The sequence below is a fragment of the Lineus longissimus genome, chromosome 9 (genome assembly GCF_910592395.1).
Source record: "Lineus longissimus chromosome 9, tnLinLong1.2, whole genome shotgun sequence".
Taxonomy (NCBI): domain Eukaryota; kingdom Metazoa; phylum Nemertea; class Pilidiophora; order Heteronemertea; family Lineidae; genus Lineus; species Lineus longissimus.
This window is the reverse complement of record NC_088316.1, coordinates 5901999-5917440: the sequence shown is the minus strand read 5'-3', so window position 1 is coordinate 5917440 and position 15442 is coordinate 5901999. Positions and strand designations below refer to the sequence as shown.

Below are 15442 nucleotides of genomic sequence, written 5' to 3'. Positions count from 1 at the left end.
GCCAACCTCTCTATTAAGTACACTAGTTTTGGTCCTAAATTAAAATTGTTGTTTCCATTCAATTTGACCTCTCTAAATAGATGACCTCCCTATTAACTCTCTGAGGGACAAGTTTTTTTAGGATAGATTTTAGTCAAAATACCCCAACGAATATGATTGACATGATTGTGGGCTTAATAGGAGAGATAGAGTATAGGTGTAATGGTATTATTTTAGGGGTAGTGAACTGCCTTTCAGGTGGGACCTAAGTAAGCGTCATAATATTGATGTTGTTGCCATGGCAACGGTTGAAATTCTCCAGAAAGTCTTAAATTTCCACAAAAATGTTATGTATTCCCAACATAATAGTCTTTACACAGTTTCCCTGGTCAGACACACCAAAAATATCATCAAAAATGAATTTAGTAGATAATTTTTATCAAGAATGGTGAATTAAACATATCTCTTGGAACAAGGTTGATATGGCAAACCTTTGGGACAGTAGGCCGACCCATTAGGTCACTATACTATAGCACAGGGTAAATACTGATGCAGACATACCAAAACCACATACATTATGTGTGATGATATGAACTAACTTTGACAAAAAACACTTCTTGTGTGAAACAAGATTTAGGGCAGTGAACTGCCTTTCAACTAGTCCAAGAATACTTGTCATATTTTCACCCCGTTGCCATGGAAACGCACAGAAACTGAAGAATACCACGAAAATTGCAAGAACCTTTCAGTTTTCTGACTTCTGAACACTTTCTTCGGGCAGATACACCAAATTTTACATCATGACTGAATTCTGGAGGCAATACTCATCAAGGATGGAGAATCTGGCAATAAAATAAGGGGAAATGAGGTTCTTCCAAAACGATCTCCCATAATAAATCAATTATGAACGAAAAATGACAGAAAGAAAATCACAAAACAAACATAAAATGCGAAATGAAAAATGTTCAATAAGCGTATACTTTTCCAGCAGACGATAGAATGCGACACATAGCGGAATTTTTGGTACACCAAAAGATCCGGTCGTCTGCTGACTTCAGAATACCGCAGGAAGTTTGAAATGCTTAAAAGGGGTGAAAAAAACGGCATTTTTCGGGGGTTCAAAAGGGGTTTAAAAGGGCGGAGGACAGTACTTGTCAGTCCCGAGATTGTCCTTTTTAATAGCGAGGGTCTACCCTGATTGTTTCTCTCGCCAATTTATATTTTCAGCGAACAATAGAATAGAAGCATATAGCGACGCCTTTGAGGTGAAAAACGCAAAAGGACGCCAGCTGTTCTATGCAGACAGTAAGAAAGCAGTGCTTGGGGCAGAAATTCTTAAAATAACAGGTACATGTACATGTGTTCTAGCATTTTGGTTTATAGGGTGGCTCTATCAGAAGCCAGGTAGGTCAGAGAAGTCGCCGGTAGGGGTCTCTCACAGTACATCGAAACTGTTGATCAGGCGCTTGTGTAAAGAACAAAATTGTCGCTGAATCACACCATGGAGGTACTATTAAACTATAAACTATATCTATAAGCAATGGTACAGGCCCATAAATGTGCTTACTAGTCCCCTGAGGACTACCAATTTGACTTCCTAGATCCTGCCTTGTCCTTGACATTAATGAGCCTCACTGAACCTTTGTTTGAAGCGGTTGGTCTCTAAGCATGCACAAGGGTTCTCCTCCTGGAAGTAAGTGATACGTCATGTATATTGTTGGAATGATACCCATTAATAGAAAATGCTATCGAATAGAATTGGGAGTAAAAGGTTATTTTCGTCACCAATTAATGATACAGGTACATCAAGTACTTAGCCCTTTCTAAACCCACTGCATTGACAATGTGGTTGAGACAACATGATCCTCGTCGTCTAATTTGTATCAAAATTGTAGGTGCCAAAGGAGCTGCATTTAATGGTTCCGTCCAAACACCAAGAGTACGTTCGGATGCATATCACAATCTCAGGTATGTCCTCACTTCCTCTCATGATAATTCTGTTGATCATACCTCACTAGTACGTGGATCAATCACGTCACACCATTGGCGATCACGTGCCATCCGATAATTTTTACTTTTCCATGCATGGCATTATTCTACCGATGTCGTCATCGCTGACTGGTTGGTATGAGGAAAAACGTGTTCGCCATCGTGATTCCCCAGTCTAAAAGTTGGAGGAGCGGTGCAGTAAATCAGCAAGAGAGATCAATGAAAATACAGTATACTGTATACTGTTTCCCAATTATTTTCTGTACTCTTCAATCCCCACGAATTCCTCTCTTCCTTTGTTCAATTGTTTTTAAATGTATCAAAAAATCTTGTCCGGCTTCATGTGAAATGTCTTTTGTACTAGGTGGACAAGAACATTCAAGCGTAATTGAATTGTCTTTCCACAACGTGCCAAGTGAATAATACGGTGCTGTTGGCTAATCTTTTACATGATGTTCACTTTTTCTGACTGTTTGTTGGGTAGCTTTAGACTGGTGGGGAGGTGTTGTTCATGTTGTTTCGCAAGTGTTGAGAGAGGTTTTCTTTAAATTAACATACATGCACTTTTCCAGGTTGGAGTCTCCCACAGAATATGTCCAAGTGTCTGCCCCACGCGGTGTCAATCTCTTCTCTCCGGCTGGAGAAATCAGCATCACAAGCCTTTATGACATGAAGATACAGTCATTAGATAATGCAGTAAGTTGAAGCGCTAATCAACAGTAGCCTGGCAAAACTATGTGCCAAATAGGGGAGTCCTCGTCAGCAGTCATACCACCCCACGGTCGGATATAAAATGATTTTGATATTCAAATATTGTCTCTGTAACCTTTCTAACAAATTTGACAGTCTCACTCGACTGGATTCTCCAATGAGCCACCACTTTTCTTACAGCCGTTTCGTGTGGCGACAGATTTTATGATACCAGTATCTCACCTACGCCCCAATCATTGCACAATACAATGTATTAACAATATAATTACATCTACGTGTATAACAGTATTGATCAATGTATTATTACCTCAGAAATATATTTTATTCTTATTTCAGATCCGGTTAGACTCCGACAATGTCCAATTTTTAAATCTTCCTGTCAGTGAACCAATTGGAGATGGGACGCGCTATCCTGGAGTGTATCAACTATGCATATGTGGCCACAATGGACGACTGTTCTTGGCCCCTCCAGACTCTAGTTGCGCTGCTGTGGAGAATACCTGCACGTAGCAAAATGTTTCTGAGTTTTACTACGATTTTCACCCAGATCGAAGTACAAGCTATCAGAACTGGTTTGAGGACCATGGGCCGGGTTTACATAGAGTTACAAGACACGTGTGACATTAAGAACGAACATGTCATTTCAAACAAGTGGGTTACATAGGATTCACTTTGTCACATTTCACTATCCTGTTTTTAAGTATGAGTTAATGAACGAACATGCTCTTGATAAGTGACAAGACACGTGAAATCCGGATTTATGACAACGAGAATCCTATGATATAAACTCAGCCTTATCGAGCAATGGTATGATTAGAAGAAAATGTGTGGAATTTTTAGCAGTGTGGGCAGCTGAAACATGGTAAAGGAAGGAGCAATCGATCCGTTTGCGTTTCAGTTATCAGCATAAATATTAAGGTAATTATCCTATCATCAGCATAAAGATACATTTGTGATATATGCTGAGGAGATATAGTTGAAGAGATTTCAAACAGCAAGCGTTTCTTGTGTGTGGGTGTCATTAAATGTTGATCTGGACTCATGTATTCGAACTTTTCATTCAATGCCATTCTTTATATCAACAAAGGCGCATGCATGTTCACAATATTGTTTTTGCAACTAGCAAAGTGGAAGATAATGCTGCTAGAGATATTAAAGATGATGATGGTGACGATACAAATAATGATGAAGATGATTGTGATGATTATGATGGTGGTGGTATGACGATGATGATAACATCACACTGGTATTTATTACTTTATCACCATTGCATAATTGCTAATACAAGTTTCTCAATGAGAAATACATGTACGTCGTATAATTTTGATGACTGTCGTGATTTTTCTTGTGACTCCATGCTAAGAAATGTATGAACAGTTTGTAAATATTTCGTGTCAACATTTGATGTAAGAAAATATATGTATATGTAAAACAATAATGTCTAATAGAATAAACTCGAAACATAGAATTGTATATTTTCTTCTGACATTCAAAGGAGATTTTACGGACTACGAAGATCTGTCGTGACATTGCGTCCGATCCAGTGCTTATTCAATACGTGACACGTATCATCTTGCCTACTAATTAGTTGACCGTGTAGCCGAAGAATTTCAAAAAGGTCTTCGATACAGGGCATTTAACTTCGTAAGCGTTGCGAAGCCCGCCGTATGTCTGCTGCAGAGAGAGGTGGGACAATAACAACAACTCTGATAATGTATCATGAACTATTGGTGTTTTACTCTTGGTCTTATCCCAACAGTCACCTAGTAATCCATGGAGACTGGTTGCCCTGGGAGAAACTGTCCAAGAAAACGAATTGTCCGTAAGGACGACTTGTCCTTGAAAATGAATTGTCCTCATGGATGATTATCTGTCCCGGGGACGAATCATCATCGGCAACAGATTGTCCTTATGGGTGGCAGGAGTATCCGAATATTGTTCATAAGTACGACTTGACATTAAGATATTGAGTTGAGCGCTGAGCGTCAACTGAGACATTATCAACTCTATGAACAATATAGTTGATTTAATGTATGTCATAAAGGAGGTAACTGGAAGAGCCCTGTGAGAGTGTTGGGTATTCTCTTTCAAAGTATCGACTCAACTTAACCTTAACGTGGAAACACTTTTACAAATGTACATAGTTTATGGTCCCTCAAATACGTAAATTCATGTGATTTCTTTTCAAAGTTGAAATGGAAATACTACAATTAACTTTTGTATTTTAGCAACCAGGGAAAGGTAAACGGAAACGGAAAAAAGTAAACATAATGTGTACTTTTAGAATTTATCTCTTAATAGTTGAGCAGAGGTAACTGGCTGGACAGTAACTTGTTGCAATTGCAGTTTTGAGTGTAAGGCGAGTTATCCCCACTTCTCATATTATATTGGGAAACCATTTGCTGCAAATTTCGTTTCAGTTCTTAGAAAGTAGAGATAAGCAGGATTTGTTATTTTGATATGTAATACAAACGTTGGTATACAATATAATCATTGGACTTTAAATGGGTGTTCCAAAAACTTCATTGTAAAATGTATGCACTATACATGCACAATTTATAGTACCAGGTACACTTTAATAACTACACACCTCATGAAGAATTGACCCGAGCGCACATTTTGCAATTAGCGCCCAGTATGTTGAATCCAGGATTGGGACAGGGTTAAGGTGTTCTTTGCAACCGGAGTTTGAGTCGGATATGCCAACAATGGTAAAAATTGAAAAACTTGTAAATATTGATGCGTTTATTTTTATTTTACGGTACAATTCTAACAACTGTAAGCTCACTTTCCCAAAATAGTGAAAGAGTGAACTTTGGACTACGACCTACGGAATTGCGGTAAAGACGTTTCTAGCTCAGTTGACGAAGTCAGCGAGCTGGTAGAATAGCTATTGAGATTCTGTCTGAGGGTCTGTCCAAGAGTACGTCGGTCGGGCCGCCCGTCTGTCGGGCCGTCCGTCTGTCGAAATGAGGCGCACGTTTTGTAACCGTACGACCTAGAGATTTCAACTTACTTAATGTCTAATTTTAGGGTATATTTTTCTCTGATCAGAAACCAAAAATCAACGCGATTCGACCTAGATTAAGCGTGCGAGACAGCTTTGTTTAAAAAAGGCTATTTCGCTTACTGGACGAAGAAAGGTGTTCAATTTGGGTTTGAAGATTGGTTAAAATTATAAAATTTCCGAGATAGATATGCATTAGTTAAATATTTTCCGGCAGGGGGTGTTATTAACCCAGAAAATTAAGAAATCTTTAAAAAACGCACTTTGACGTCATAGTTGCGTAGTCATATTCTGCTCTCCTGATTGCACCTGGAGCTGCATGCACGTAGACCAAGCATGTAATGTAGAGCCTAGCTTTTTTGTTGTGCTTGAAGCGTATGAAAATAGAAGGAATAAAATCACCTCAAATCAATGGTATAAGTCGATCATCCGCTCAACAGAACAGGTTAGATGTCTAGATGCCCTTGGGCCTCTTGTTAGTTCTAGCGATTGTGGGTTTTTTTTCGTAAAGTTTTTAAAAATGCGGCTCGAATGCTTTCCATCATCTCCATTCTGGTTGCTTTACTTTCGGCACTTCATGGGGTTGGTTATGAAGCCACCTCAATGAAATCACTGATCGAATTAATCAGTTGACATCACCTATTAATTCCTGATTGACATGGGTTGAAGAGAATATATACGATTGGGACTGGGGAGTAGTGTCACTACTGATGGAATACCGTCGTAACCTCTGATTAGTTCAAATGATTTCGATGAAATCTAAACATGCTTTTTAGTAAAAGAGACTCTTAGGGAGAAACAAAAAAGGTCAGAATAAAGTTACGTGATGACGCCAATAGGTGTCTCAACTATCTCACAGTAGATAAACACTGCTTACGCCAGAACCATACTCTGTTCCTTATCTCTATATTGCCCATGGACCCATAGATATATGCTTGAAAGCAAGCATGCTGGGGCGGGCTAAGGATTTATATGTCATAGTGCTATAAAATTATGCAGTACATGTACATGTATAGTAAACTTAAATGTTGGCTTTTACTGTTTTTCATTTTGTTGTAGATGATAATACATTTATGAGCCGATGACACTGATTGATAATAGTATCGATTATCAGATCAATCACTCCGTCAAGTTACCATCTCGTTGAAATCGCGTTCCTTCGCTATACTAAATCTGTCAAGTTCTTGGAATGGAAGACTTTGACTTCACGAGTTCGCTCGTCACCAATCAGTACTAACTGAGATGTTTAGGATAACTTAAGTGGACAATGTTTTGCACCCATCAACGAGCTCTTGCTTTTAGTAATATATCGAGCAACTATATTTTGGAGATCTTGTACCCTGCCTTGGCCGGCTGGAGAATATTTAGGACAGAAGCCAGAAGTTCAATAGTCGCACTTCGTTGGTTCGTAGGAGTTGAAGACACTGCAGAGGGATACCCAAACGATCGTCAAAACCTCAGCATACATTACAATGTACTTTGAAAGAGCATAGCATATCGCACTATTTTGAACATCATAAACGCCCAGCTAAATGTCATTGCCACAAAGTTCTCACTTCTGCTCGATATAATCTACTGGAAATGAATAAAACCCCGCATATGACAAGACGTTTTGACATATGAGCTGGAATGAATGAGTTATGATACCGGCCCAGTATCAATTCGAGTGCGCCCAAGTGTAGAAAATGGTGTCATCTAGATACTTGAGAAGTAGTAAAGGTCCCCTCGGAAACACGTCCGGGTTATCAAATTCTGACCGTTCATGGTATCCTGTTCTGTATTGGCCTTGACTGTCAATACCTCAGAGTCTAAAATGGCATCGCAGAATCCTTTGTTCCCTGGGGAGACAAGACCACTAATGAATATTCATAGGTTGGAGGGTCGAGGCCTATCAATTAGACGAGTGCATGTTTTTTACTCTCAAGTACATATTTGGAGAGGTATTGAAAAAATATTTGCTGTGGCAAATCTACCGATATAAATAAATTGTTTGGTGAAAAAATAATTTTGAATTTCGACAACCTGGCCATAGGGGGGGGGGGGGGGGGGGGTGGTTCAAATTTGGAGTGAAAATGGCCGATATGGGTAAAAATGTCTACTTGTGTCAAACTTGTCAATTTAAAAAAAAAATTCCGTGGTCAATCACCAATTTAAATCGCACCAGTTACTCGCAAGACTAACCCGTATATCCTATCCGAATTTCAGTTTCACTACTTGACGCATTCTTTGATGCGTCGCGGTCAAACATTGACAATTTAACTGCCAAAAGGCTTAAAAAATCAATTGTGGTCTTGTCTCTGGGATATCCCATCCCAGGTCATTTCAAACGTTCACACCGGTTTAAATTCAAGTATGAACGATCCGGTGTAATGGTAAATGATGTTCTGGGTCTGGTCTTACAACCAAACTAAAAGGCTTAAGTGCACACGTGAAGTATGGCTCTTTATGTAATCATTATCTTGTCTGCCATTAAGAAGCAATTGGTGTGTTACATTATCGCGTCGTATCTATGCGGGATCTGTGAATCAGGAATTATTTCACAATTCCAAAAATCAAGACCAAATTCTGCCTATTCATCTTACAGCAAGTCACACGCTCGTTCATTGTTACAATGTTCAGTTAGAGCATCTCTGAAGGAGCGATCACCGAGCTTCAACTTTCAACCACTTTGGGAAACATGTGAGCTGTATTCATTCAGAGCCGGGGAGATACACGCCTGGATGTGGATGAAGAAAGTATGTGTTGGTAAATCATTACTGTTGCACCCAAAGGAAGTCTCACAACCAAGCCAGAGTGACTATCCTGAGAATATCCACTGTTGCGCCAATAACCCGGATCCTTTTTCCGAAGTCATATTAAGGAGACATCAGGTTCCATGTTTTGGCACTGATTTTTTCAAAGACGAGGCGATGAAATTAATTGCAGCAAGTTGCAATTAATCGTAAGAAAACATCATTGCACATTCTGTTTATTTGTGAGTCAATGTAGTTGATAACAACAACCAGTTATCGTCATTCACCCGGTGTACGACCCACTTCAATTCTATGACAAACGACGAGAAGGCCAACGCACATGCCCGAACTAGTCTCGAATCTTTACAACGCTATGTAATACATGTACAATTGGTGTGTTCACGAGGTCAAGTATTGGGCTTTAGAGAAAATCCAGAAGTATTAAGGTAGCAGGAAGGGTTGGGTGTTTGTGGTTTCTGAGTCTGAGGGGGTTGGTGTCTGTTGACTGTGCTTTAAGAGAGACTAGGCATGGCGCCAGTCTCTCTTAAAGAACAGTCAACAGGCATTTGGTCTCAGTATTTGGGTTTTGATTGCCATGACTGTACCCCTGTAAAAGTCAGAGGAGGAGAAGTTTGGAATGATGAAAGCATTGAAGAAGAAGAAATGTTATTATTGAGGAAAGCAAAATTTATTATGAGACTAGAAGGCAGTGTCCTGACTTGATTATTTTGAAAATGGCGGTCTGAACACATTAAAAGGTGGAACATGGCATTTTATCGACTTTGAAGTGTTCCGCAGTTAAAGGGAGACTATAGGCAGCAGCTAGGTAGGCATGATAAAGTCATACAAATTTGCCAATAGGGGTCAGTCATATCTCTAGGCATGGCGCCAGTCTCTCTTAAAGCACAGTCAACAGGCATTTGGTCTTAGTATTTGGGTAAGTACAGAATCAAGGCAGCTCAGAGAGCAATGATTGAACGATGCTGTGGACAAGTCCAAGGATACTGCATCAGTCACGACCAACTTCTCATCAGAAAGCGTCACCACCAGCATATTCAATGTTCAGTTCCAACCTGTACCAGTCCAATGCACGCCTGTCGTGGTCAGCAGTGGTCAGCTTAGCGCGATATGGAACATTCTTCCGAAACTCATGCGAGGGAAGTCTGCTCATTAGCCTATCTCGCGCACTGCTCCTTCTTGTCAAACATCGTAGTGAAATCGTGGTACAGTGGGGCGTCCTCGAGGATTGCAGCTGGTCGGACAGACGTGAGGTGGAATGTGGGCGGCTGCACTTCTTCGTTGATGTGCGATGGCAGATAGCACAGTTGTTGCGTTGCATGATAGCTGAAAGTGAATGTGATATCATAGAACTGAGGCGTTTGCAATGAGACTATAGGTGAAGTAGAAGCAAGGAGTGAAATGGGCCATCTTCCAGTGACTAATATACAGAGTAAGGGAACTGGGTGTTGTTAGATTCAGCATTGAATGTATTCCTCGTACAAGCGTGAATAGTGTGGACATACAGTGAGAGGTGAGAGACCCCTATTGACTACTTCTTGTATCTTTATCTTGGATATTATATTAGTATTGAACTTCTAGCCATGGAATATGAAGAAATTGAAGTTGTAGGCATGGAATATGAAAAATTATTCAACGGTGAAAGACATTATTCCATGAGGCTTTGCCGTGATCGCAAAGGACGCGACGCGATTGGTTCACATGCTAATGAGGTATGATAATGATAATTACCTCTATAATGCTACTTGGATAGCGACTGTGTCGTTGATTGCAACAGTGGTCTATGTCAATGTGTGCCTGTAATGTCAATGAAGTATGATGAGGTGATGACGATAGTGCAATTATTAAATATTGGCAAGAGATCATACTACAACATAGGTCTTGTTTTTGACAGATGACTGTGCGACATTCCCATTGGGTCTTGTTAGAGTCAGCGCTGCATGTATTCCTTGTACAAGCTTGAATAGTTGTGACGGACTTTGAGGGGTGAGAGACCCCTATCGGCTACTTCGGCTAACTTTATCTTGCCTACCTAGCTGCTAGCAATAGTGCCCCTTTACCAAGACTGAAACCCACTGTGCGGGGCTAAGAAATTACCTTTATAATCCTAGTTGGATAACCACTGTGTAGATGATTTGAAGAATGCTCTGTGGATGTGTGCCTGTAATGTCAATGAAAGTATGATGAGGTGATGACGATAGTGGAATGACGAAATATTGGAAAGAGATCTATTCCTAGAAGAACATATGTCCTGTTTTGACTAGGTGGCGCATTTTAGAATCAGCAGTGAGCACTGTGTGTAACATGGTGGAGGCAGCGGAGATAATAACTGTGTCGAAAGTATTGTTATAGGGCCTTCCCTAGGCCCATGGGGTTAAATTTACAATCCACGATTGAAAAGACGTAGTTTGATCGCATTCAACTATAAATCCATTGAACAGTTGTGTTCCTTTAGTCAACCGATGACCTTTTGTTGGGCCATGATCGGGGATTGTAAACTGTAAATGTATTATGGACTGGGAGACGGGGGAAACACAAGTGAAATAGACCAAAACAAGTGATTTTGGGGCTTTGGTTTAGACGCATGCCCCACATGCGCCATGCGGGATTATACGGTTCATGTGAACTTGTTGACATCTACATGATCCAGTGCTGTTATTGGTCATGGACATGGTAGGCCTAATCATCATGGCTATATGTTTCAGGAAAAGCTCGGAGTAAAATGAACTGCCGATGAATAATGATGTTGTTCATGTTTACCATGTTTACTAGTACATAGCCATAGGGTATGCACTGGCCAGTGCACTTTCTGCACGTCGTCATGGTCATGTACGTGATACCTTGCATATTTTGTTTTTTGACTGCGCATGCTTTTTGGGCAAAATCACTTGTACCAACACTAATGAATAATGTCTTCTTATCCCTATGACTCCATACACAGTGAGGGCATTGTCCCATTCCCATCAAATGGTAACTTATGGTACCGTATTAGGGTGGAAGTTGGGGAGCAGATACCTACCGTTGCACGCCTGTCATAATCAGCAGTGATGAGCTTAGCGCGATATGGAACATTCTTCAGAAACTCAAGCGAGGGAAGTCTGCTCATTAGCATATCTCGCGCACTGCTCCTTCTTGTCAAACATCGTAGTGAAATCGTAATGGAAAACGTCTGGCTTTGCGCCAGACGTTAGGACTAATAAGTGAAGAACTAATAGGTAAAGAACTTCTACTTGCGCGAGACTGCTCTGATAAAATTATCATTGCAGAGACTACGGTGACGTACACATATATTTTTTACAATCAAAAATGCCCTCAAAAGACGACATGGAATGATTATTTTATTGATATTTCCTACTATATACCTTCCAATTATCACTTTATACAAATAGATCGGCGTTAGGTCGCATGCTTTTCTTTCCTGGTGACACTATAAAGCAAAATAGTTGCAACCCCGTAAATGCGCTATAAGTCCAATAATAAGTGACGGTGACCCGTTATAAATGTTTCGCCAGCTTCGCTTTTTTGCCGCTACGCGGCGCGTTGGGCCCTTGCGTCGAGTTAAAACCAAGTTTATCTCGGTTTTAAAACCAACTCTCGGTCTTAAATTGACCACATAAAACTGCCCTAGGATTAAGACTAGACTGAAACCGAGATAAAACCTAAGATAAAACTAAGATAAAACCAGTTCTCATGCATCATGCGCTGGTTTAGTCTCAAATGCCTCTCAATTGGTTCTCCGCTGAAGGGAGGCTTTCTTTCAAAGTTGTCCCCTCTTTGCTGAGCAACAGTAACTCTTTCTGATAGAGCAAACATGTCTGTTGTTTTTATTCTGATATTTGACCTCAGTACAGTCTAAAGTTCTATGACTTAAAACCGACCATGTACATTTGGTAGAGCATTTGTGCAAAACTTTTAGCTCTCTGTTCATATTAAAACTTCCAAAGTTTTATCAGAGTTTCAAAATTTGTCTTAAATCGGTCTAAAGACAGTTTCAAGACAGTTTTAACCAAGAATATATATATATATATATATTGTTGGGAGGTCAAATACCAGTTTTTTGCTTAAAATTTTCTTAAAACCGGTTTTAAAATCTGGTTTACAGATATGTTAACATTATATATGTTAAAATAGACACCTTAATTTTTGGTTCAGGTTAACATCCTGTTTATCATGGTGTTGACACTAACACCGGTATATAAACTGAGATCACACTAACACTTGTTCTTAACACCAACACCGAGTGGGCAGTTTATTTCTGATGTTAACTCTGTGGTTAGTGTTAGCTTTGTTAAGACTCGGTGTTAACACTTACTTTAGAATCACCCATTTATAAATGCATCCTTTGGTTATACATACCTGCATAGGCCTACCCTTTTTGGCATTGGCTCATCCTAAGTAGGCTGAGACCTCATACAATTTAAAAAACTTGCAGAAGAAAATGGCTGCTAACACCTTGTAGGAGCCATAAACTCACGTTGGTGTTAACACCTAGTGGTTAGTGTTAGTTGCAATAGAAAACCCATTGGAATTCTAGCCAAGATAACAATGCCTTGATATTAAGGTCAGTGTTAGTGTAACACCAACATCGCCTGTAACACTAACACCGGTCTATAAACTGAGATCGCACTAACCCCTGTTTTTAACACCAACACCGAGTGGGCAGTTTATTTCTGATGTTAACTCTGTGGTTGGTGTTAACTTGCTTTAAAATCACCCAATATCAGTTACACTAATACCATCACAAACACACGTAACACAAGTCAGTTCACTAGCACTTAACACCAATTTTAATCAGCAATGTGAACTCACCCATTGGGTGATTTCAAAGTCGGTTTTAAGATGAGGTTTTAACAATAGATCTGACAGTAAAACCACGGATTAGACCAAGATTGAAATCATGCTTGGTGTAGAATATAGGTGTAATGCTTAGTATTAGTTTTACTCCTGTTTCAAAGAAGGTTTTGGCATCACACCAGGTTTTACACTTACACTAAGAGATGGTTTTGGCGACAATCAAACATTTTAACTCATACTAAGATAAAACCTTGTCTTAACACTTAGAAACATGTGCTTCTTGGTGTAAAGATTAAAATATGTTTTAAAGCCCGAAAATGCAACGGATTCAATTCAAATTAATGTTCTCCATAGTAATTGTTTCGATGAAACCTATTGGCGAAAATAGACATTTCAATTTATATTCATATTTAAATTTATCGCCTGGTTTTTTTAGTATTTCGCGCCTCGTTAAGCTCTCGCAATTTCTCGTGTTGGAGCGCACTTTCGTCACTTTGCCACGAAGTGTAAGACAAGCAAGTCGCACCATGTTTAATAATAGGATTTTGTTGATGACCCGGTTTGGTGTAAGATTTATATGCATATCTAATTGCGGACTGTAAGACTGATGTCATCATCATCATCATCATATCCCGCAGCCATGCGGCCATTGGGGCGACCCTGTTTTATCGACGATTCGGGACCATATGGTTCTGTCTTCCGCGAGGCGGATCAGGTCACTGGTCTTCCTTCCAGTTCAGTCCTTCACATCGTCCATCCAAATTCTCTTTGGTCGGCCGCGTCGTCGGTTCCCCTCTACTGTGCCCTGCAGGATGGTATTGGCTAGCGTTCCCTTGGCGCTCTGGTGACGTGGCCGAACCACCTCAGCTTTCTCTTCTTGGCAATGGTTAGGAGGCTATCATGGCGCCCGATGTACTGGATAACCAGCTCTCTTACTCGGATGTTGGTGGTGTGGATGGCATAGTGTATGCCGAGCAGTCTCCTGTAACAGTTCATTTCAAACGCGTTGATCCGCTTCTCGATCTTGCTGTTCATGGTCCAGGATTCTGCCGCATACAAGAAGACTGAGATCACCAAGGATCTTAGAAGGTGGAGTTTTGATGCATTGTGATGTTTCTGTCGCGCCAAATTATCTTCAGTCTGGCTAAGGCAGCTGCAGCTTTGGCTATGCGTGTCTTCACCTCCTTGACGGACGTAACGTCCTCTGTTTGTGTGGCTCCTAGATAGATGAACTCTGCCACTTGTTCCAGGTGGTAGTCTCTGAGGCTCACGTCAATCGATTCACCTCCGCTGGATGCCATTGTCTTTGTCTTCTCTAGGCTAATTTCCATGCCATATCTGCCACTGGTTTTGTCAACCTTCTGTGAGTGGTGGATTTGGTCACTTGCTGAGCCGTGTAGGAGATCGATGTCATCGGCGAACCTCAGATCGCTGATCGTTCGACCCGATATCGTCAAAGGTGACTCCAGTTCGACGCGCGACTCTGCCATAATGTTCTCGAGGAAGATGTTGCACAGGGTTGGTGATAGGAGGCAACCTTGCCTTGCTCCTACCGAGTTGGGAAGCACTCGCTGAAATCTTCTCCTACTCGAACCATGCTCCTCGCTGTTGCGTACAGTGCCTCTATGGACTTGATGATACCAGGGCTGATGTTGTACTTCCTCAGAACTGCCAATAAACCTTCCTGCCAGATACGATCGAAGCATTTCTTGTAGTCGATGAAGTTGTGGTACACTGGTTTTACAAGCTGCCTATGCTTCTCACACAGCACCCCGAGGTTGAATATTTGCTCTGTTGTGGACCTGCCTTTGCGGAAACCGGCTTGCTCCTCAGATAGGATGGCCTCTGCTTGTGGTCGCAGCCGGTTGAAGATGACCTTCAGGATAATCTTGCTTGGATGGCTTATCAAGCTTATGGTCCTGTAGTTGTTACATTTCCGCAGGTTCCCCTTCTTGGGCAGAGGTACAACAATCGCTGTTGTCCAGTCCTTAGGCCAGTTCCCTGTCTTGAACACATGGTTGCAGATTCTGGTGTACGCTTTTTCCACTGACTCTCCTCCATTTGCGAGGAGTTCTGCGGGGATGTTGTCAAATACTGGGGACTTGCCATGTTTGAGACACTTCAGGGCAGCCTCCACTTCGCTCTCCAGGATATCAGGGTCCTCTTCAACCTGGTCCGATGTCTGGTCCTTCAGCTCTTGGAGGACTTCTTG

At 40.9% G+C, this 15442-nt stretch overlaps 1 protein-coding gene across 2 annotated transcripts in view; it reads left to right on the top strand.

The window, feature by feature from the left end:
• The window catches only part of LOC135493560 (zeta-sarcoglycan-like), a 101779-nt gene extending 97632 nt beyond the window's left edge, over positions 1–4147 (top strand). For both annotated transcript variants that reach the window (XM_064780967.1, XM_064780968.1), the window contains 4 exons: positions 1207–1326; positions 1875–1947; positions 2541–2664; positions 3016–4147. In XM_064780967.1, coding sequence (XP_064637037.1) covers positions 1207–1326; positions 1875–1947; positions 2541–2664; positions 3016–3189 — 491 coding nt within the window. In that variant the 3' untranslated portion in view covers positions 3190–4147. The remainder of the gene's footprint in view (positions 1–1206; positions 1327–1874; positions 1948–2540; positions 2665–3015) is intronic.
• Positions 4148–15442: the final 11295 nt, after the last annotated feature.